The sequence below is a fragment of the Apis mellifera genome, linkage group LG9 (genome assembly GCF_003254395.2).
Source record: "Apis mellifera strain DH4 linkage group LG9, Amel_HAv3.1, whole genome shotgun sequence".
In the NCBI taxonomy this organism is placed as follows: domain Eukaryota; kingdom Metazoa; phylum Arthropoda; class Insecta; order Hymenoptera; family Apidae; genus Apis; species Apis mellifera.
The window spans coordinates 11,386,326-11,410,012 of NC_037646.1; the positions used below are offsets into that span (position 1 = coordinate 11,386,326).

General features: G+C 25.9%; 4 protein-coding genes across 9 annotated transcripts; 2 read left to right on the forward strand and 2 right to left on the reverse strand.

Moving 5' to 3' along the window:
• Window positions 1-892: 892 nt before the first annotated feature.
• On the forward strand, window positions 893-2,751 carry LOC552487. The gene is made up of 2 exons (XM_624860.5): window positions 893-2,222; window positions 2,304-2,751. The coding sequence occupies exons 1-2, from the start codon at window positions 1,467-1,469 to the stop codon at window positions 2,517-2,519; spliced, it is 972 nt and encodes a 323-aa protein (XP_624863.2). The 5' UTR covers window positions 893-1,466; the 3' UTR covers window positions 2,520-2,751.
• Window positions 2,752-3,640: 889 nt separating this feature from the next.
• On the reverse strand, window positions 3,641-6,815 carry LOC410012 (WW domain-binding protein 2). 2 transcript variants are annotated; one of them, XM_393499.7, is made up of 6 exons: window positions 6,605-6,815; window positions 5,971-6,305; window positions 5,704-5,856; window positions 5,339-5,533; window positions 3,939-4,024; window positions 3,641-3,855 (listed from the first exon to the last, which is right to left on the reverse strand). In XM_393499.7, the coding sequence occupies exons 1-6, from the start codon at window positions 6,658-6,660 to the stop codon at window positions 3,808-3,810; spliced, it is 873 nt and encodes a 290-aa protein (XP_393499.2). In that variant the 5' UTR covers window positions 6,661-6,815; the 3' UTR covers window positions 3,641-3,807. The 2 variants fall into 2 exon arrangements, with proteins under 2 accessions (XP_393499.2, XP_006567474.1); XM_006567411.1 differs by lacking the exons at window positions 3,641-3,855; window positions 3,939-4,024 and having other exon boundaries at window positions 4,854-5,533.
• Window positions 6,816-7,480: 665 nt separating this feature from the next.
• On the forward strand, window positions 7,481-10,791 carry LOC409073 (equilibrative nucleoside transporter 4). The gene is made up of 10 exons (XM_006567583.3): window positions 7,481-7,650; window positions 8,013-8,167; window positions 8,374-8,502; window positions 8,579-8,653; window positions 8,738-8,961; window positions 9,034-9,145; window positions 9,225-9,392; window positions 9,469-9,656; window positions 9,761-10,001; window positions 10,095-10,791. The coding sequence occupies exons 1-10, from the start codon at window positions 7,481-7,483 to the stop codon at window positions 10,478-10,480; spliced, it is 1,848 nt and encodes a 615-aa protein (XP_006567646.2). The 3' UTR covers window positions 10,481-10,791.
• A 4,105-nt stretch (window positions 10,792-14,896) lies between these two features.
• LOC409409 (serine/threonine-protein kinase dyf-5) lies at window positions 14,897-22,930 on the reverse strand. Of its 5 annotated transcripts, none has more exons than XM_006567406.3 (10): window positions 22,778-22,930; window positions 19,357-19,601; window positions 18,818-18,939; window positions 18,528-18,740; window positions 16,850-17,197; window positions 16,570-16,728; window positions 16,336-16,464; window positions 15,901-16,155; window positions 15,273-15,487; window positions 14,897-15,114 (listed from the first exon to the last, which is right to left on the reverse strand). In XM_006567406.3, exons 2-10 carry the CDS (start codon window positions 19,510-19,512, stop codon window positions 15,005-15,007), a joined length of 1,707 nt encoding a protein of 568 aa, XP_006567469.1. In that variant the 5' UTR covers window positions 19,513-19,601; window positions 22,778-22,930; the 3' UTR covers window positions 14,897-15,004. The 5 variants fall into 5 exon arrangements, with proteins under 5 accessions (XP_006567469.1, XP_006567470.1, XP_006567468.1 ...); XM_006567407.3 differs by having other exon boundaries at window positions 15,288-15,487; window positions 15,901-16,158; XM_006567405.3 differs by having other exon boundaries at window positions 15,901-16,158.
• Between the last annotated feature and the right edge of the window lie 757 nt (window positions 22,931-23,687).

Below are 23,687 nucleotides of genomic sequence, written 5' to 3' on the forward strand. Positions count from 1 at the left end.
TTTGACTTAATTAAAAAAGAATTAAAAAGTACGAATTATAAATAGCATTCATCAAATTGCAATAAATTAAGTTATCAAGAAATATAGTCCGCATTTTATATGAATAAAAAATGTAATAATAGGAATGTTCGATTAAAAAACAACGAATTTGTCAAAATATAATTGCACACGTCTTGATATTGGCCTACATAAAAACAAAAAATTGTCCAGGAGAATATGAATTATGTCAAAATTTTATTATATTCTAAAATTCAAGTGGACTGTATATCTCGACGAGCGTAAATTATTACATAACATTAGTATTATAACTGCTGTAAATTAGGTTTTATACTGTATAACATGTACAACTGAAAAAATGAGAATTTGGAAACAACAAATCAAACTTATATTTATTATAATATCTATATGGAATTCATAACTATTTGCACATTTGAAAATTTCAATGTCCATTTAAAACAAGACTTGTACATCATGTTGTGTGATTTGATAAAAAATAAACAATTTTAAGTCTTCTTTATTGTATTGTTTTTTTTTTTTCATTTACTTATTATAAGTTCAATTAAAACAGATATTTATTATTAATTTTATATATTAAAATATTTGTTAATTTAAATAATTTTTGTAAACAAAATATATCAAATATGAATTTATTATTTGTATAATTAAAGAATATTTAAATCTATTCATATTTATCCAATAGATATGTGAATAGGAAGTTTTCTATTAAATTTTTAAATTATTCAAAACTAAATAAACTCATACGCTTTATTGGATATATTATTGAATGTAAGAATTATTTGGAAAATCCTTGAATCAGAATGAATTATAAACTTTCACATTCTTGTGAAATATTTTACTTAAACGGTTCAAGGTTTAAAATAGTATTTGTATGTGTTACACAAATGATGTTCTATATGTAAGATAATGTATATATAGTATGTATAGTTTGTGGCAATCTCTTTTTATATCATTAATATTATTTAAATTATTTTTTTAACGTTATTTTTTTATTTCTCTTCGAATGTCATTTTCATATTTCATATAGATAATAAAATATCATGTCAATTTGCTATTATTAATATGAATATATTTCTAACCAACATATAATAAACATTTTCCATATAATCGAATGTTTTCTCTATAGCATAAATTTTAATGCTAATAATATTAATAAATGAAATGTGATTATGCGATTAAACAAATTGTGAAAAAAAACTAATTTTAAAAAAATGTGTTGAAAAGCAATTTTTATCTGTATATTATGATGTTGATAACAAGATTAATTTTCTTATTAATTTGAAATATATAAGTAAGATATAAATGAACAAATCAGCAATAAAATACCACGGAAATTGATAATAGAAAAAAAAAAATATAAAATATTCTTTTCTGTCTCTCTTTCTTTATTTTTCTCAATAATTATTTAAATTTATATTAAGTACTGAATACTTATTGAGATTGTTATAATGAAACAAAATAATAATACGTTAGAAGATATACAAAAAGCATTTGTAGCTTTAACTGAGAGCTTTTTGGAACAAGGTGCATCATTAGCAGAGCTTAAATCTGCAAGTGTAAAAAATAATGCAAAGTATAAAAAAAATTATATCTCAGATTATGTTTGTTTTAAAAAAATTTTCTTTACATTTTTTATACCAATATTTTTAAGTATACTTTTTAAATATTTATATTTTGATATAATCAAAAGTATTCGAGAAACTAGATGTTTAATACCAAATAATTATTTGATATGGGAATTTACAAGACCAATATCAAATTGTGATTATTGTCGGGATGTTACTTCAGCATTGATCTTATCAAATTTAACAAGAGAAGAATTCAAACAATATGCTTATTCTTCTATACCTATGATAATAAAACATGCTGCAAGTAATTGGCCAGCTTCAAAAGTATTTAGCTGGAAATTTTTCAAAGACTTATATGAGAATATTGATGGTGCTTATGATTCAGTAGATGAATGTCAGTTCTTACATTTTAAAAGTAATTTCACTAATTTACGTGATGTTTTTGCTATGAATGAAGAAAGAGCTATGCAACTTAATGGTGAAGATCCTTGGTATGTTGGTTGGAAAAATTGTCACCTTCAGATTTTAGATGTCATGAAACAATATTACAATCTTCCTCATTTTTTACCAGAGGATGCAGAGGTTCCTTATTCCAATTATGTTTTTTTAGGATATGAAGAAGGTGCCATTATGCATGTATGTATAATAATAATAATTTTGTGGATTTATTTTTCAATTATTTTTTAATTAATTATAGATTTTGATTCATTTTTACAGCTAGATTATATATCGCGTTTAATGTGGCAAGGGCAAATTATAGGTAATAAAACGTGGAGTGTTGCTCCAACTCCAGAATGTGATAATGTTTGTACTCGTTTTAATTTTACTGTTTATGCTGGAGATATTATCTTGTTAGATACAAGAATTTGGTATCATAGCACTTATGTTATAGGAAAAAACTTCAGCTTGACAGTCACTTCTGAATATGGATAATCTTTATGTATTACAAAATACATTTTACAAACTATATAAATAATTTTCTATGTAGCTAAAAATTCTTATATTGTAAAATTGAAAAATTTAAAATGTGTCTTATTAAATTATCCAATTATATATTAATATTTAACTGAATATTTGTAAAGTTTTTATATACATAAAAACTTTAATATTATGAGACATTTAAATTATTAAATTGTTATTACATTATTTATATATGAAATTCTTATCTAATATAATATTTAGAAAATATTTTAAATATATAATGAATATATATTATATATATATATATATATATATATATATATATATTTATATGTATTTATACATATTTACTAATGCATACAATCTATAAAAGATTAATTTTGCAATATTTTAGATTATTTGTTCATTCTAATTCTTGTAGATTATATTAAGTATATATACTTTTTGAATATATATAAATATATATATATGCATTGTTTTTGCCATAATTAAAACTAGTCGAAATAAAAGTTAATAAGATTTTAGATCATAATAATTAATAATTTATGCTTTAATTATTTTTGTATTATTATATTATTTTAATATTTTAATTTATATATATATATTAAAAAATATATATATTTAATATTTATATAATAAATAATATATATAAATAATACATATTTGAATATATATGCTACAAATAATCATAAAACAATTTATTTTTCTTAATAAAGAAGTAATATACATGAATTAAACATGATTTGATTATCGAAATTTTTTCTACATGTATATTTAATATATAAACTTTACTTAAAAGGCAATCAATTGTTATTCTATATTTAATTATATATATGTGTATATATATAATGTATTGTACATATATAAATATATTATAATTTTATATCATTTTATAATTTTTAATAAAATATATGAGTAAAGATAACGCATTTCGATGTGATTTTTTTTCATATGTATATATGCATAGCAACTTTTTTTATTTTATATATCCATTTAATTGCATAAAACACAACAAAGCTTTTTTTAATAGATCATTTATACAATTTACATAGTAAGTATAAATACTTGTGTACTTTGAAGCATAAAAGTACAATACATAGTATGTTCAAAAATTGTGAATAATATAGGAAAGATAGAAATATTATTTCATTTTATTACACACCAAAACAACAATACAGCAGAATCTAAAATGGAATGCATATATTTGTTGCTATGTAGCAGCATATTATACATATAATACTAATTGAACAACAACATTGTGTTGATGTTTCAGCAACATTTTCACACTGAGGATACATTATTATTGATCTTTCTTCTCTGTTGCTTGCTGGAAACTTGGTGGACTTTCCTATTATATGTACAAATAAATATCTATTTAATGTTTTCCTTAAATTTTTTTTAATAAAATTTAATAAATAATATTTTACTTACATAGTATGCAGGAGGTGGAACATAGGCACATTGTGGTCTATTTGGATCATAATAAGCACTTTGAGCAGCTTCTGCTGCTTTTGCATCTGCAAAAAATAAAAAAAAATAAAATATTGATATAAAAAAATAAAATAATTTTCATTTAAAAATATATTTAAATTTATAAAAAGTACATACATTTGTATATATTTGATATAGTAAATTTAAATCGATCTGGCATTTTTAATAAAAGTTATTTATATTTTATATTTAAACAAATTATTTTAATATTTTGTAATTTAATTCTTTTTATATAATTTTATGACTATTATTAAATTTGATTATATATAATTAAAATTATTGAGAATTATATTTAGAATTAGATGTTTTTGATGAGAATTATATATTTGTGATATTTATACTTTTAATATTTATATGACAAATATATATACATATATATGTTTGTATATGTAAAATATTTTGTCTAAAAGATTATTAAATTAATACAATTTTTCAAACAATATTATTCAATTCAAATAGCATTATATTACAAAAGAACACTTTGATTTTACTTAATAATTTAAGATTTTTTTAATGTTATATTAAGAAAAAAATAATAAAATTAATAAGTTGTTACTTTTTATAATTTATACTAAATATATTAAAAACAATTAACAACTAATAAAACTTCGTAAATTTTCGAACTATCTTTGACAACTATGAGATAATAACTGAGCATAGTGAAAGTCAACCTTATTTCAGTTACTAAAGTTATTGTGCAATAATGTTGCATAATATTCAAAACCTTAAGTTCACTAAATGAAATAAAAAATATGACACTATTTTCCGATTATTTTGACGAAAAAAAAATTATAATATTATTTTTATAATGAAGCAATATTTTAAATTGGTGGGTTAAATAAAAACAGCAAGACATATTTGGCTAAATTTTAATGACATACTATGTTTTTATATTATAATGATTATCACAAAACTATTATATGATAAAAGCAACAAAAATATAATATCTTAATTTACAATAATAATTGATAAAAAAAAAAAGTATCGAAAAATAATTCAATATTCATTATAATATGTATATTACATGTAATTTTTATATTATATAGAATAGTATAATATATATTTTTTTTTTGTGTCTTTAACACATATTAATTAATATATTTATTACATTTTATTTTAAAAATTATTTTCAAAAATTTTATCACATAAAATATGATATAAACATGCATACATATAGCTTGATACATAAAATTAATAATTGGGTGGATAAGGATTGTAAGGATTTTGTTGTGGATAATAGCCAGATTGAACATAATTATTACCTTGAGAATATGGAGTATATGGAGGAGGATTTTGCGAATAACTGTTATATGCTGGCTGTCCATAATTTGGATACGCACCTGCTTGGGACATTGGTTGGGCATTATAACTTGGATTAGCCCATCCAGGTGCACCATTTTGTTGAGGTGGTGTCCAACCAGGCTGTTGACTGGAATTTCCCCATGCACCTTGTGGTGGTACATTTGCATATCCTTGATAAGGTGTATTTATACCAGGATATGGAGGTGGCATATCCGTCATATATACGCTATTGGCTATATAATATAAATTTATATTCTTTATATATATATATGAAACATTAAAATGTTAAATTATGTTAATTCTAAAATTGATATGATATATATTACACAATATATTTATATATTATATATTATAATGAAAATATTATATATTATGAGAAAATCTTAAAGAAAACTAGAATAACCTGGTGGTGTATCTGAAAAAGCATCATTTCGTGGTAGCCATCCATAATATCCTGTTGGTGCTGCTTGGTAAGCAGGTGGTGGTGCTGCATACCAATTTGATGTTGGAGGTTGATATGGTGGTGGAGCATCATTTACAGGTCCATTTTGTTGAGCTAAAAATAAATAAAACAATTTATATATAAAAAAAAATATTATAATAACAAAAAGAAAGAAAGAAATTATTAAAATTTCTATGTTTAATTTATAATTAATGATAATAAATTTACCCATTGCTGCTGCTCTTAACATAGCTTGACCAAATTCTATTGCACCACCGCTTTTAAAATGTAATTTGAACTTGCATTCTCCAATCCAATTGCCATTTGGTTGAGCACGACATTTACCTTTGATGTAATTAGCTCCAAACATTGGTTGTTCTACTTCAACTTCACTCAATGTTATAAATGGGAAGCTAAATGATTGCATTTTTTCCTTTTGATCTTTGGCATTAAAAATCATTCTGTGTGTAGTTAAATATAATCTGCCACGTTTGCTACCAATAAATTCTGCTTGTTCTTGTCCATGGAATTCCATTGTGACATGATCACAGAATAATAATATGCTAAATAAATAAATATTTTATCATTTATGTATATCATACTAGTTGTAATGTAGGAAAAAAAATAAATAACAAATATGATTTTAAATATTAATTTAATTAATTTTAAATATTTTTTTTTAAAGATTAAATATATTATATATTTTTTATATAATAGTCTTATTCAGAGAAATAATTATTGATAAAAAGGAAGTTGCATTCGGAAGGCCACGATAATAACTACGTTGTAGAAACGTCATAAGCAAGAACATGTGAAAGAACGATAACATCCTTAAAATTTGTATATACATTTTACAACTTACCATTCTCCAGCGTGTATTAAAACACCGCCGTTAGCGTGCGCTGTGTTTAACGACATACTTTTTTATTTTTTCTTTCAATACGGTTAAAATTTGCAGGAACAATCTTTCTTCGTCAGCTGATTCATAAATGATAAGTATGACTATATGACGCAGTGCGCAAGCGCATTTATCTCAATACAATATGTTCAACGATGTAATAAGTAGTAAGTACATAGTATTTACAATATATGTACACATTTATATAACCAATTGATATTTTATATAAATATATAATTACCTTTTTTAATTTAAATCTTCTTGATAGTTTTTAAAATATTTAACTAAATGCAAATAAGATTCATTTATATATATATATATAATATATATATATATATATATATATGCTATATGCAAATAAGATATAATTAACAAATTGATATATAAATACTAATGTTATAAAATATAATGAAAATATTCAATTGTAATTTTATATTAATTCTCGAAATTAATATTATAAAAAATATCATTAAAATTTTTTCATAAAATAATCAAAATATTAAAATGTTAATAAAAAATAAAAAAATATAATTTTTTGTATTCAAATATCGCGGTATATTAGAAAGAAAAGATGCGGTGCGCACGCAGAAATCAATGCCGCAAAATTTCAAAGCATGCGCTAGTGTATGAAGACAATCACGTATGTATTACGCGGAAAGAAATAAATAAGGTAGTGATCAGGTGCAATTGACCGATTGATAGAAAGTGCGTGGAAACAGCAGAATTAATCCATCTTTTTAAGTAAAAACTGCCAATTGAAACTTTTTCGAAACAATGGAATCATAAGACGATCAACGATTAATTGATTTTTTATTCGTAATACGCGTCCATCATCTAGACATGGATGAAAATTTGAGCCGAGGCTATGTGCAGTTAGGAAAAGCGAGGGGCATGAATGAATTTAAATTCTCCAATGGATTCACACATTTGTCTCCTCCAGTCGACAAATGCAACTTCATTTACTTTGCCCTTATACTTGGCGGTATAGGATTTCTCTTACCATACAACAGGTCATGCCGCAATCACTTTCTCTATGTATCGACAATAGAATGTCAAAGACCTTTGTGACTATAATTTATATTATTCTTTTAAAATTAGAATCAAATTTATAATAGATGCTTATGCATGTTAATATTAAAATACAGAAATCATTTTTATTTGACGTATTTTAATGTATTTTATCCATGAATCTAGATTTCATTTTCGTTGAAAATCGGCCATTAATCTTATCAGATTATTATCTGAACTTATTGAAATTGTGGCTGTATTTAATAATATATTGTTAATTAAAATTATTACACTATTTAAATAAATTTATTGTTCATAAATTATTGTTATTGTTATATAACGAAGATGTTTTTGTTTCTTGCAGTTTTATCATAGCAGTGGACTTTTTTCAAGCGAGATATCCCGGGACTACCGTAATATTCGATATGTCAGTCGTCTATATTATTATGGCCTTTTTCGCGGTTTTTGCAAATAATATTTTGATTGAAACGTTATCTTTAAATACGCGAATAACTTTCGGTAAGAGTTAATAAATGCAAAATTTTGGAATCATTTTAATAGTCATTCTCTAAATTGACAAGATTATAAATTTGTAATATTTTTTTTCTTTTTAATTTCAATACAAATATAATATGTGTTTCGTAATAATGATTCCAAATTTTTAATTGATGCATATCATTTTGTGTTAAGATATTTTTTGATATATTAAAAAAAATAAATTTCAGGATATCTAGTAGCCTTTGCTACTCTAAATTTTGTTGTGATATCCGAGATCTGGTGGGAGCCTTTTGACGTGGCTACTTCTTACACGATTAATTTAGTCATCGTTGCGATAGTATCGCTCGGCTGCACCGGTAAAAAAATACTTTTTGTCACGAATTCCAGTTGAAAGTTCCTATTTTATAATAAATCTTGTAATTTTTTAATCAGTCCAACAATCAAGCTTTTACGGGTACACTTCCATGCTTCCCAGTCGATACACACAAGCTGTGATGATTGGAGAAAGTGAGAGATGAAAATAATCAAATAATTTCTTTTAAAATGATAAATCGATAAGACATCAAGGAATGAATACGCATTTTTCTGTAGGCATTGCCGGTCTTTGGGTCTCTATCAATCGGTTATTAACCAAATCTTTGCTGGACGATGAACGCAGCAATACATCCATGTTTTTTTTTGTATCGAACAGCACGATCCTGATGTGCTTCGTATTAAATCAAAAAGTTCGCAAGACTGATTTCGTGCAGTTTTACATAACATTGTGTCAAGAAAGGAATCGTATCACGTTAGAGCCAACGGAAGATGTTGGTTTAGTATGTATCAATTGTCATTCAACTTTTATGCATTGAAATTATTATTTTATTGATCTTGCTATTTTCAAATAGATGGATCCATTGGATCAGATTGGAGATCCCTCGAAAGGTCAGTATGGCGTTCTAAAGATTCAAACTAGCCCCCTAGGAAATGAATCCACGAGCGGAAATACCGAGTTAAATGGTAAATCACAATATATGTTCCAATATGTGTTAAAATATTTATTTATATATAATAGTAAATTAGATAATTTTTCTTTTAGGGATAAATCAATATTCGCCGTTTTCGTTCAGTAATCCTGTATACGAACCTGGTGCACCATCAGGAAATCCCCCAGGCAGTGCTGGTCCTACGTATAAAGTCGAAGATGTAGTCGTTATGAGGGGTACATATGGAACTCAAGCCAGTAAACCGTGGCCTGAAATCAAAAGTACAAGATATTTTATTTATGATATAAATAATTCTCTTCAAAAATAAGATTAATAACACAATAAAACTTTTTTTAGAGGGTTTACTTGCAAGATTCGAAGTGGCAAAAATAATATTCCCATACATGGGCAGTATTGGATTAGCATACTTTGTGACACTTTGTTTATACCCTGGAATTATGTCAGAAATTATTTCTTGTAAACTTGGATCGTGGATGCCAGTAATTTTGATGACTGCTTTCAACGCTTCTGATGTGATTGGCAAGGTAGATTTTAACGTATACAATATATTTCTTTATGTACATATATTATTTACATATATTTTATATATATATATATTTACAAGTATTTTTATTATTCAACATTTTAGATGCTTGCAATGATCCCTTACGATTGGAAACGCACTCAATTATTATTGTTCTCCAGTGTTAGAGTTGTATTGATTCCTTTATTTTTACTTTGTGCGTTACCTAGAAGAACTCCAATACTTGCTAATGAAGGATATCCACTGTTGCTTTCTTGTTTGCTCGGTGTTACAAATGGTATCGTTGGTTCCATTCCAATGATGCAGGCACCTACTAAAGTACCAGAAGGACATCGAGAATTAGCAGGTATAACATATATGCATAACATATTATTACCAACTATGATTTATAATAATAACTAATTTCTTATAATTTTTTTGTATATTCTTTTTTTTTCAGGTAATATCATGACTTTGTCATATACTACAGGTTTGACAGTGGGCTCGTTATTCGCATACATATTGGACACTCGTTTCGAGTTACCAGTTCAGTCGAAAGACGTGTGTTACAAAGCACCAAGCTTAACATCAATACCATTTAACAATACGACACCAAACAGTTTGACAGATGTTACGTTTTTCACGTTATTCACATTGACAGAAAACGTCACATCGAAGGTAAATACTACCGTTACCGTTTTATCAAATTTTTTATCAACATCTAGCTTGATGTCCAATAATACAGTTAGTTCGTTAACCACCGGTATGACGGAATCTTCCACCATATCGCCGAAAATTTCCTTTAACGTTACCACCTCGGTGAATAATGCAATTTTGCAACACTAGGACATGGAAAATTGTGTGCTGTGTTGAATCTGCGTGGTGTTCTGCATGGATAAAATTTCTAGGAGATCAATTACAAGTAGGAATTTTATTTATTTACAATTAGTTTCTTTACATCGTTTTTTAAAACATATCAATCAAATCAGAGAGTATAATTTTTACATAAAAATTTTAATTCAATAGATTCAATTAAAATGAATCACAAAATCAACCATCAGATTGAACACGCACACTCGAATCTTATAATTTAAGAAGAAGAAGGTAGAGATATGTGTTTCTTAATCTTGATATAGATTAAAATATGTATAAATAATTATGAAAAAATCAAATGAATAATTTTTGCAAATGTTGTATCAAATATGAATATAAATATTATAAATTTTAGAAAAATTAGAAATTGTTATTTGAATTTGAAAGGAAACTTGTGAATTTCTTTTTTTTTTTTCTAAATTAAGACAAAATCAACAAATATATATACATATATAAGTAATATGAAGCAGTATTTTATTTTTATTTGAAAGAAGTAAGTTATGAAATTGTGTTAAAATATTTATAAATAAATTTTAATAATATATAAATCTTAAATAATAAAATTAAGCTCTCTACAAAATTCATTTTATATTTTAATGTATATAAATTCTATTCTATTCAATCATTCAATAAGTAAAAAACATAACAAACGCAATTTTAAATTTTATTATTATTATTATACGTTATTATGTTACAATCAAAAATATAATATAATTTAAATTTTTACTAATATTTTAAAACTAATAATATTGAACAATATAATAACATATAGTTTTTGAAAATTGGAAAATAAGTTAGACTAAATTGCTAAATACACATATGCTAAAATGGAAAAATACATGCAAAAACTTTTCATTGTACTATGCAAATAAGAAATGTCTATTAAATAAAAAGGCATTAATAATGCAAGACATTAATTAAAGAATGGCTATTGTTTTGGCTTTCATTTTAAATTTTAAAGTTGTAATTGTTATTAAAAATTCTTCTTATAGTTATATATAGATCAAAAATTAATATCTTTACATTTCTATTTTATATTCCTACCTTCTTCTCTATATTTAAATAATATAGTGATTATTTTACTCGGATTTTCATTCGTCATTGAAGAATGACGAAAAGTATTTTTAACAAAAAAAAAGAAAAAAAAAATTAACAGTCAATAAAATATAAAAACAGAGCAATTAAGTTAGATTACATAATAAAATAGAATAAATATTTCCATTTAATTTTTATAGGATAATTATTTAAATTAGAAAGAAAAGATTTAAAAGATTTCTTCGATGATAAGATATAAGGTCTTTCATATTATTATGATTAATTCGTTAAATGAACTTGCTGTTATTTTTATCGTTGAATGGGAAGAAGAAAAAAAATTTAAATATATGTAGTTATTACAATTTGTTATTCGTAAAAAGGAGAGTAAGAAATTTTTTTAAATCCTTTTAAACAACAAACAATTATAGAGACAATCCTAATGTGTTAAAAAATCACGATATTTTGTTGTTTATATGGATAATTTTAAAAAATAAGAAACTAACATTTTCTAAGTTTCTGCTCAAGCAAAAAAAAGAAAAAAAAAAGAAAGAAAGAAAGAAAAAAAAAGAAAAAAAAAAAAGAACATAGAGGTATTGAAAATCTCGTATTTAAAATCTCGTATCATTTACGTATTAAATCATTCATATATAGTTCGATATATATATATATATAGCGAATTTTTTTTTTTTTTTTTTATTTGAACTTGTTAATTTTAAATTGATTAAATAGAATTGTCCAGGACACAACTGGACTATAATAGGACACAAAGAATTGAATCGAAAACGAAATTCAGTGTCTTTCTCGGTAGTTTCTGATCAATTGCACTTGTTAGATCAATGGTTGAAATGTAGCAAATTTACACGATCTATTTATCGTGCCAGTATATACTGTAAGAAATTGTTACATGTCTGCGTGAATTAATTAATATTATAATGTAAATGTAAGATACTTATATACTCGCAACACTACTTCCTTGTGAAAAAAAAAAAAAGAAAAAAAGAGAGAAAAAAAGAAAAAAAAAAAAGAAGAAAAGAAGAAAAGCATGTATTTCTTTCGAGCGCATAGTTTTTTATCTATGTTATACGCCCGAAACATATCTACCTACATTGTTGTGTAAAACGGATTATAAATCAAATATTTTTGATCTTTATAGCGAATTTGAAATTGACACACCAGATAGATACACTTGCAAATTTCTAAGACCATATTTTCACGCGTCTTGATATTAGAAGTTAAACATATTATTAAAAAAAAGGGACATAGGTTCTTTGTTGTAGACGAATTCCCCCTTCCCTTTCTCTCTCCTTCCCTTTCCCCCCCTCTCTTTCTCTACCTCTCTACCTCCATCTGTCGTCCGTATGTCTCACTTACTCAGTCTCTGTTTTTAAATTAAATCACATAATGAAGCTCATCCAAGCTCGTGAATTAAATGGACTTTACCGACAATTTAAGGCTCGGAAGCGAATTTTTACGAACGTTCTGACGATGGATTACTTCAAATATAAAAGTTACATCTTAATGGTTAAATGTATATGCGTAATATTCACCAAATATACCACCCATCCAAACCAGCTTTTATGCAGATGTATCTCGTGTATCCAAATATGCCTAGAGACGAATTTAGATGAAGCATATACACACAAATACAAAAAAAACATACGTAAAGCATACATAAAGTAAGGATATTGTCTATAACATAACATTGCATCGCAAATTCTTCGAGATAATACAAATTTAATATCATATCAATCGTATCGTATCATCGATTCAAATATTCAAATAATAATAATAATTTTTCTCTCGTACTATGGATATCTTTTTCTTTTTTTTTTTTTTTTTTATTGTTTCGAATTTTTAGAATGCACAACAAGATAAGACACGTTATTTTCCGTTTCTTAAAGCGTTAAAATAATGTACACGTATAACGTATATATGAAATAAGATTGTCAAGACTCGAGGTGTTTTAAGTAATCCTTACTTTTTTAACATTTGTTGGTCGAATTTCGAAAAATTTTCGAATTTAGAGAAGAGAAGCGAGACTTATTACGAACAGGGAAAAAAAAAAAAGAAAAAGAAAAAAAAAAAAAAGAAAAAAAAAACGATGATGCGTACAAATTCATTGCGGATCGAAATGTAATAAAGTTAAGGCGAATCTTTTCACGTTGCATGTTCCTTTCCGAGATATTTTTTTATGAGACTACTCCAATTTTACAAACTCGTATTATAAACTTAGAAAAAGATATTTTAGATGGTTTGTTGCGCGATTGCGGCGGTATATTTTTTATTGACTTTATTATTCGTATCATTATTCGTATTATTATTCGTATCATAAACTTATGCAATAAGTTCCAAGATATATCCGCTGAAATTATTATTATTATTATTATTATTATTATTATTAGAGAAAAGAAAAAGAAAAAGAAATTTAAAAAAAAAAAGAAGGAACGACACGTGAATAAAAATATATTCACGAACGATCGAACGTTTAATTAGAAGAATTTATACGAAGATAATTAAAAATGAAGTAAATATGAAATGAGTAAAAGAAAAAAAAAAAAATGGAGAGTATATCGAATATGAATGTACAGAATTAAGAATGCTTCTTCTAAAAGATTGTGGGTAGAAAATATGAAGAATTCTTTTGTTTGATAATCATATTTTTCATTACAATGTTTTATTCGTATGATAGACGCGACATGGAGTAATTTTCTGAATAAATTTTCATATTGTATTCGTTAAAAGTGTATTATTAATTACAAGAATATATAAAGAAGGAGGAAATGTGATCGAATTTTTACATTAGTCTTCTACGTATCAGAAGTTACTCCAAATCGTAATTAATAATATGTACAAATAATAAATATGTATATATATATATATATATATATTCTTTAATATATCTTATCCAAGTATAATACTCTTTACCACTATTATTAATCAGATACACTGCCTTCTACGACAGTTTCCTTTACAAATAAATGATTTTATCTCTTTTCTTTTCTTTTTTTTTTTTACAAAAAAAAAAAAAAAAAAGAGAGGAAAATAAATATACTGAATTCTATCCTTAATTAATAAATATTATCAAAATACTATTACTTAACCAAGTAATAAAATAAAATAATACTTGTTAATAAATTTGTTCTCTTTCTTTTCTTTTCTTTTCTTTTTTTCTTCTTCTTCTTTTGATTCTTCCTACTTATTATTATAGTAAACTAAGATCGATTATTATTTTATTTAGATATCAATTATTTTAAAAGTGTGATCACTTAAGCGTTTTTTTTTTTTTTTTTTTTTTTAAATAATTAATCACCAAAGTGATATATTATTCTTAAAGGCCACCAAATTTCTGTTTTCTTTTTTTTTTTAAATCCTCCATCTGGATTTCTCTTATAATGGAATGAAAAAAAAAAGGTAAATGCCATTCTATCACAGTTACAAATTGTATACGTAACTTTGAAACAGTCATTTGAGATATTTAGCAGCCCAGTCGGTTCTACCATGAAGGCTTCCGCTGCCTTTCGTGTTCACCACGGTTCCATTGCTCGGTAGTAGAGTTCCTTTATCCGTATTTTCTATTGGATTCATGAATTATTATTATACGTATACATGTATGTGTAAAAAGCGTATGGATCAAATAATAGAATATATAGTTTAACAATTGATAATTGACAAAGAAAAAAAAAAAAAAACTCATGTTCGTTTCAAATAATTCATTCATTCGATTACTTACTAATATTTTGCGTACCGTAAACGCTAGGATAAGGCAATCTTAATGTTTGATCGGCGATGTAACGATTTCGTGGAATGTAATATCGTTTTGCTTGATTCTCAATAGAGTTCCTAGTAGGCATCCAGAAAGAATCGGTGAATTCCTCGTACTTCTCCACCGATTGACCAACAAGATTCCGCATTAATCTAGGCTTTGTCTGGTCGGAATCACCGTTTCTTTAAACACGAAAAGAAAAATTTGAGCAAATTAGATGAGACTTCGGTCGAATAAATTAGATAGAAACTCGAATGTATTAAAAATTCTTCGATATTTAATTTATTGAACACCTTCAAATTTACAATATATAAATTTGTTTAAGAGGAAAAAATTCAATTTTGGGGAGGAAAGACTCTGGTGGTATTAATTCAAAAGATAAGTTATATGTCTGTCGAATATCGATATATATGTATATATATATGTATGTACGATATGATCACGTCAAAAGAAATATTCTATCAGGTCCAGACACGTGAAATGTTTGTGAAGCAACTCGTTTTTCCAGATCAGACAGCAGAGCAACATACATCCCAGTATTATCAGCGAGGAAGGGGTCAGGATTCGTTTTAGAAGATCTCGAAACGTTCGATACCTGGACGATAAGCTCGCGCTCTGGCCTGCGATGTATCGAGCCAAGCTGAAGTAATGTTGTTTCCCAGAAACTTTTCGACCATTCTTCATATTCGGTTGCAACTGGTTCCAATTAATAGGGGCTGGCTCGTTCCAAGCCGGCAACACCCAATTCCTCGGGTTTTCTGGCAAATAATTCACATTCCAATTGGCACGGTTCTCTTTGTATACTCGTTCTGGGACTAGCTTTGAGTTCACGTTCTCGGGAACGATCTTGCTACTGACGTAGACACAATTTAAGAATTAGATTTACAATTAGACTTAGACGTTCGAGAGAGAATACCGCTTATATTATTACAACAGTGGAGGTGAGATTCCATTTAATACCAGATATATATATATATGTATATATTTCTTTTTTTTTTTCTCTCGAATTTAAGAAATTCGTGCAACGCACCCCAACAACTCGGCAAAATCATCCTCGTCCAACTTTTGAGGATTACTTTGGCGCATGTAACTATTATGATTCACCAGCGGGAGTATCGTTTTCTCTTGCTCCTTCGGTTGTATCATTTTCTCCTGGGCTCTGTAAAGGATAGATAGATCCACTTATACAATGCTAGCTAACTTTTTCAGGCAAAATTGAACGGATAGAATAGAAAGAGATATTTGAAGAGAAATATCAATTCACCTGGATCCCATCAAGCCGTCCTGCTGGGAATAATTGTACGATTTAAGAACCGGTGGTGGAAGATTTACTTTGTTTATTACGAAATCACGTTGAGACGCCGCGACCCCGATCTTTGTACTATTAATTACACGTGGCACGTTCAACTGGAAATAGGGATACCTAAGGGTAAAATTAGATTTATAATCCTATATACGTCTCTCTCTCTCTCTCTTTCTCTCTCTTTCTCTCTCCCCCTCCCCCCTGTTTCTCTTATATAGGGGCGATTAGAAATTCTATCCACCTTAGGGACTGTTGCGCCGTCGGCCTTTTAATGGGATTCCATTGCAGCATATCCTCCATGAGTATCACCGCTTCTTGACCGGCATTCGGTATCAACACGCTCAACGAAGTCCGGGAGAAATTTGGAAATTTGAAATTCATAGCGGCCGCCAGTTGATAACCTTCCGGCCAATCGTCCTTCTCCGGCGTGCCGATCACGGAGCAAATTTTAAAAATCTCGTCGATTTCGCTTTTCCCGGGGAAAAGTGGCCGGAACGTGTACAATTCGGCCATGATGCAACCTACCGCCCAAATATCGATCGGGCTGTTGTAGGTCGTCGAATGGAGTAGAACTTCCGGCGCTCTATACCTGAAAACATTTATTATAAATCAATTATACAAGCGACTGACATTGTGTATATGTTAAAAGTATTGCTATTGAATTATTATTTAAGAAAATGAAAAAAGAAAAATCCAATAATAATAATATTTAATACAATAACTTTCATTGTTGGTTCTTTCTGTAGAAAATTCTATAGAAGATTTTTGTTTGAAAAATTAAAAGTGTTGAGTGAGTACCATCTCGTGGATACATAATCTTTATAGGGAGGAATTATTATTTAAGAAAATGAAAAAAGAAAAATCTAATAATAATAATATTTAATACTTTCGTTATTGGCTGTTTCTGTAGAAAATAAGATTTTTGTTTGAAAAATTAAAAGTGAGTACCATCTCGTGGATACTTAAGGGGGGTCTTAGCATTATATATATATATATGTTAAAAGTATTACTATTGAATTATTATTTAAGAAAATGAAAATCCAACTGTATAATAATAATATTTAATACAATAACTTTCGTTATTCTCTTATTGTGTATATATTGTGTAAAGTATTATTATTGAATTATTATTTAAGAAAATAAAAAAAGAAAAATCCAATAATAATAATATTTAATGCAATAACTTTCGTTGTTGGCTCTTTCTGTAGAAAATAAGATTTTTATTTGAAAAATTAAAAGTGTTGAATGAGTACCATCTCGTGGATAATCCGTATTGGGGGTCTTAGCATTGTGTATATATTAAAAATATTATTATTGAATTATTATTTAAGAAAATGAAAAAAGAAAAATCCAACTGTATAATAATAATATTTAATACTTTCGTTATTGGCTGTTTCTGTAGAAAATAAGATTTTTGTTTGAAAAATTAAAAGTAAATATTATCTCATGGATACTTAAGGAGGGTCTTAGCATTATGTATATGTTAAAAGTATTATTATTGAATTATTATTTAAGAAAATAAGAAAAGAAAATCCAACTGTATAATAATAATATTTAATACTTTCATTATTGGCTGTTTCTGTTAGAAAATAAGATTTTTGTTTAAAAAATTAAAAGTGTTGAGTGGATACATAATCTTTATAGGGGAGTTCTAGCATTGTGTATATATTAAAAGTATTACTATTGAATTATTATTTAAGAAAATGAAAATCCAACTGTATAATAATAATATTTAATACAATAACTTTCGTTATTCTCTTATTGTGTATATATTGTGTAAAGTATTATTATTGAATTATTATTTAAGAAAATAAAAAAAGAAAAATCCAATAATAATAATATTTAATGCAATAACTTTCGTTATTGGTTATTTCTGTAGAAAATAAGATTTTTGTTTGAAAAATTGAAAGTATGAATACCATCTCGTGGACACGTAATCCGTGTAGGGGGGTCTTGATCGTATTTCCCTGGCAAGACCGAAATCAGCAATCTTCACGAGTTCCGGTCCCATGCATAATAAATTTTCAGGCTTCATGTCACGGTGGAAGAAGCCGTGTTTATGCATGAACGCCAATCCTTGAAGCACTTGATACACGATATTCCTGATCACCGGCTCGGGGAAAAGTTTGTCCCTATGTTGTATATCATTATGCCCGTAAAAAAAAAAATCTATCCTTTAAATAACAACGTTTTAACGATCCTCCCTTACCTGTCCTTCATCAATTGGTAGAGATTCTCCTTCATGTATTCGAAGACGAAATACAATACGTCATTTTCACGAATTACCTCCTTTAATTTGACTACATTCGCGTGACTAAGTTTCTTCAAAGACTGCGACGAGAGAGGAAAAATTGAAATTATATTGTATTTACAATACGATTCACCTCATTGATTTCAATTACGCTATGTTGTCTATCCGTGGAAAAATTATGGAATATCGAATTAAGTACACCTGACAGCTATACTTGGGTATATTTACAATAACTTTTCATACCATCGGCACATTATTCTCGAATAATTAACCGTGTCATGTCTTTGAAATTAAATGATAGCAATATTGACTTTAAAAACATATTGGTTATATAAGTCATTGAAACGAACAAGGTGAATGTTGCAAAAAGTTAAAATAAATATATATATATATATATATATGTATATATATATTTTTTTTTTTTCATTATTATCCTATTCTCAATTATATACGAAACAATATACGATGAGACAAGTATTGTATTCTTTCATTTTTACTTTAACTTCACGCAGGTTCATCGCCTCCTCCCAGGAATAATACTTTCTTTTCATCCTTTTTATGGCAACCTTCTCCCCAGTGTCGATACGTTCTCCAAGAACAACGGAACCAAACGTTCCGTCCCCTAATTGATTTAACGTTATGTATCGATTCATTTTTATCGACGCTCGACGAAAAAAAGCATCTCTTCAGCTTGTGGGCCAATTGTTCGTATCAAAGCATTCTGGATGCATCATATTAATCTCTGTAACAAAAAAATTATTTTTTCATTCTCCTTTAAAATTTCTCCGTTTCGATATATATTGATAAACCGCTTTGAAAATTCCTATTTTTTCTTTTTCTTTTTCCGAAACAATATCTATTTCTTGCGTAACGTAAACTCGATCAATTATGTATGCCGAGTGTTTGCCGAGTGATTTTGTAATAAATACGTTGCTTAATATATATCGTTATCAGGATTACATTTTAATTGCCTCCATTATGTAACATCGAGTGGGCCGCGTGTTCGTATTAATAATAAATATCCGATAACCTTTTGTAACCGCTTGATTTACAAGTCGTATTATCATCTTGATCCGTTGATAGTTAAATAACTCTGATTCAAATAACCAATACATATATATATTTTTCTCTATGTATTCTCTACATATATATATACATCTGTATATGCATATATAAGATAAAGAAACGAATGTTAATTTTTTTATTTATTTCCACGTAAATTATTATTGCACGTATATTTTAAAAATAATATATGTAAATGTAATACTTGCATGAGAAAATGTTTTAATACAAAAAAATTCTGTTCTACGTAATAAATTCGATGATATTATATTGTATAATTTAAGAGGAGGAGAGGAGGGAGGGAGGAATTAAATTATTGAAAGTGATTTTTATTCCTGTTCATTGTGGACGATAATTTTGTGATACGAGAAAACCTTTTGCTTGAAAAAAAAAAGAGAAAAAAATGAAATTGATCGAATAATAATAAGTATACGACTATTTAAAAGTTCTTTTTTTCTCGAATTAAATTTTTATTTTATTGCCAACGTAAATGGTATCGATGGGAAAAAATGCTGACATACCGTTCGTGAAATATGAAACGCTATGTACGGGTATATACACGTAATCGCCTAGACATAGACATGTTGATTATATATATACATTGAATTTCAATTACATGTTTCAAACAATGACACTTGTTACTTTCTGGATCGATAAACTTGGATTTTTAAAGACACGTGTACTTTGTGCAATAAGATAATATATAATATATGAATAATAATAATAATAATAATAATAATTCTTTTTGCTTTATCTTTCCATTAACCAACAACAAGATATTTTCATTGAAAACCTATCGCACAAGTTAATGTCATTTTAATATTATTCACGATAATCTTTTTCAGTTCAAATTACTCACACTTTATGCTCGTCTCGAGTTTCAAAGTAATAAAAATCTTTTGACTCAATTATTACCATTTTGTAATAGAAAATATTATTTTCATTTGACGCAATATGGCATCATCCGTTATTAAGTGTTTTTTTTTCTTTTTTTTTTTTTTTTTTTTTTATTATTATTATTACAAGTGGCGAGTAAAAATAATAACGTTTCAACGTAATTTCGAGAAAAAAAATAATGATACTCATCACTTAAATAGTAATAAAAATCTTTACTTTATTAATATTTAAATTCATGCATCATGTATTTTTACACGTATATTTAAACGCGATACTCGAGCATCGCATAACGAAATAATAATTATTCGTTATACATCGTCTCCTTCGAAATTGCACAAGTTATATATATATATATATACATACATGGCATTATTAGAAATATAATTATCTCTTAAAGAATCGTCAAATTCGATTCATTGAAATCAAAATGATGGTTGCGCATCTCTCGTTTGTATCTTAAACATTGTAATGGATATTAATAAGTTTCGCGAATAAGTTGTTAATTGATGTTAAAAAAAAAAATGTCAAATCTTTATGTAATACTATTTGTTTTAAAGATATTTTACATTGTGAAACGTATTTAAAATACGATCTCTTTAGAGAATAATTTCTCGTTTTTTTTTTTTTTTTTTCATCGTGATGATTGATCGATTCATCGTATGACGTTACAATGTAGATTTCAGTTTATGTAATACACGAATAAAAAATTTATATCAATGGAAAAAATCATCGATTCACACACACAAACACATATATACATATATATATGTATATATATATATATTTATTTATTTATTTATTTATTTTCGAAATAATTTTAATCCTGATAACTCGTTTGTAAAACGTCTTTTTTTTCTGTTTTTAAATTATTCTTGACTTTATTTTTGTAAAATAGTTACAAATTTATAATCTATGTAATAATTCCAATTACATGTCTTACAATTATATTAATAAATTACTCTCCCATAACAATCATAATTTAGGTTACGTGTATCGAGATTAGTATTTTCTTAAACCTGTCGCATGCGACAGGTCGGTCATGCGAGGATATAGATTTTCTTAGGTCGCACGATTTAAGAAAATTCGTGAATATAAAGATCATTGTAGAACTTTCTATTCTATCCAAAATCATAATTATTCATTAATTTATTTTTCTTATATATGGAATATATATATTTTGCAAATGATATTTTATAAGAATAAAAGTTTTATAGAAGCAATAATGATACGTAGATAAAAAGATGATTAAAATAATGTGTACTTATAAAGTCGTACAATAAACTGTTACTCGTAACAAAAATATTATATGAAATCAATTATAAGATTAATTTTAAAATTCAATGGAAAACTGATACAATTATTTTTTTATGAAATTTTATTATAAATTCTCAAATTTTTAAACTGTTATAAAGTGATACTTATACTAACAGTTTTAACATTTAAAAAGATATAAATTTTTCTATTAAAATTTGACTTTATATCATCGATTTTCAAATGAAATATTTCTCGCATATAATATGTAATACTTTCCATAATTAATAATTTGTAAAAAAAAATACGAAAAGAAATATGGTATGTATGAAAAATAATAGTTCGTTCATTCCGTTTACTTTAATTTCTTTCAACTCTTTTCTAGTACTTGTTATATTATTCGTATAGCCGACATAAAAAAAACAAAATCAATCAGTCAAATATTACAATTAATATCTAATTTTAAAAACTTTCGTGCTATTGAGTTATAATATATTAGTTTTATAAATATTTAATTTATTTTATAATATTTCAAAAATTTGTTTTATTATATCATAAATATGACGAAATTTGAAACTTATGAAATTTAGAAAACAATTAAATTTAGGTTTATCATATCGGAACTCTAACCGGAAGTGTTAATAATTAGTGGTATCTTTTGTCGAAATATTATTATTAGATAGAAGCATGAACTTTAGTTTTACTTACGATGAAAACTACCTGGTTCAACAGCATTTCACCTACTTTCTGCGCAATCTTTCTTCACAAACTGTTAATCGAGCGGCCATGCTTTACCATGTGTAGTCATGGTTACAAATACTAACTGAAACTTAAACCATTGATGGTTGTTTTAATTCTCATGTCATGATGATTCGTTAGCTAGTCGCATGAAATTTCATTCATGAAAATAAAATAAATATCAAATATTGAAATTGTATATATATTAATCATAAATATTAATTACAAATAAAAATAAATACATACAAAGTAATAAATAGTGAAAGAAATTTATAAATTATTATATAGAAGATCGATCATTAAAAATCTAAAGTAATTACCAAATAAATAAATAAATATATATAAATTATAAATATGAATAAATAGTACTTGTAGCGGTATTTTTATTCTGTAGAATATTTAATGAATTTGAATTAAAAAGTATCAAAGTTTGATTTTAATGATTAATTATATTATATTAATAATAACTATTTATCGCATAATAAATTAGAAATAGAATAATGTAAAAAATATCTTATAAATCATACAAATATTAAAGATATTAAAAATTTTTTAATGTTATATGATAATGATATATTTAAGTTTTTAATTTTATTTAGTGAAAAAAACATATATTACTTATGATATATTTATTTCTAAGTAAATATAGAATTTACTATAAAATTTTTAATTTAAAATCATTATACATTGTTAAAATTCATGTATACAAAAATATATAATCATAATTTTTTATTTCTTTTAAAATAATATAAATAATTTATGTATTATTACTAATAGAAATAACTTATATAGTAATTGCTAAATTACTATATTGTAAATGTTATAATATATAATATATATATATATATATATATATATATATATATGTCATATATTCAAA

What these genes read in the sequence shown, in the direction of transcription:
- LOC409073 (XM_006567583.3), top strand. Translation starts at nt 7,481, where the DNA reads ATGGATGAAAATTTGAGCCGAGGCTATGTGCAGTTAGGAAAAGCGAGG. An exon ending in CTTCTGATGTGATTGGCAAG is followed by an intron (nt 9,657 to 9,760) that starts GTAGATTTTAAC and finishes TCAACATTTTAG; the next exon opens with ATGCTTGCAATGATCCCTTA. An exon ending in AGGACATCGAGAATTAGCAG is followed by an intron (nt 10,002 to 10,094) that starts GTATAACATATA and finishes TTTTTTTTTCAG; the next exon opens with GTAATATCATGACTTTGTCA.
- LOC552487 (XM_624860.5), top strand. Translation starts at nt 1,467, where the DNA reads ATGAAACAAAATAATAATACGTTAGAAGATATACAAAAAGCATTTGTA. An exon ending in AAGAAGGTGCCATTATGCAT is followed by an intron (nt 2,223 to 2,303) that starts GTATGTATAATA and finishes TCATTTTTACAG; the next exon opens with CTAGATTATATATCGCGTTT.
- LOC410012 (XM_006567411.1), bottom strand. Translation starts at nt 6,660, where the DNA reads ATGTCGTTAAACACAGCGCACGCTAACGGCGGTGTTTTAATACACGCT. An exon ending in GTTAAGAGCAGCAGCAATGG is followed by an intron (nt 5,857 to 5,970) that starts GTAAATTTATTA and finishes ATTTATTTTTAG; the next exon opens with CTCAACAAAATGGACCTGTA. An exon ending in TTTTTCAGATACACCACCAG is followed by an intron (nt 5,534 to 5,703) that starts GTTATTCTAGTT and finishes TATATTATATAG; the next exon opens with CCAATAGCGTATATATGACG.
- LOC409409 (XM_006567405.3), bottom strand. Translation starts at nt 19,512, where the DNA reads ATGAATCGATACATAACGTTAAATCAATTAGGGGACGGAACGTTTGGT. An exon ending in TACCAATTGATGAAGGACAG is followed by an intron (nt 18,741 to 18,817) that starts GTAAGGGAGGAT and finishes TATACAACATAG; the next exon opens with GGACAAACTTTTCCCCGAGC. An exon ending in ACGGCGCAACAGTCCCTAAG is followed by an intron (nt 16,729 to 16,849) that starts GTGGATAGAATT and finishes TTTTACCCTTAG; the next exon opens with GTATCCCTATTTCCAGTTGA.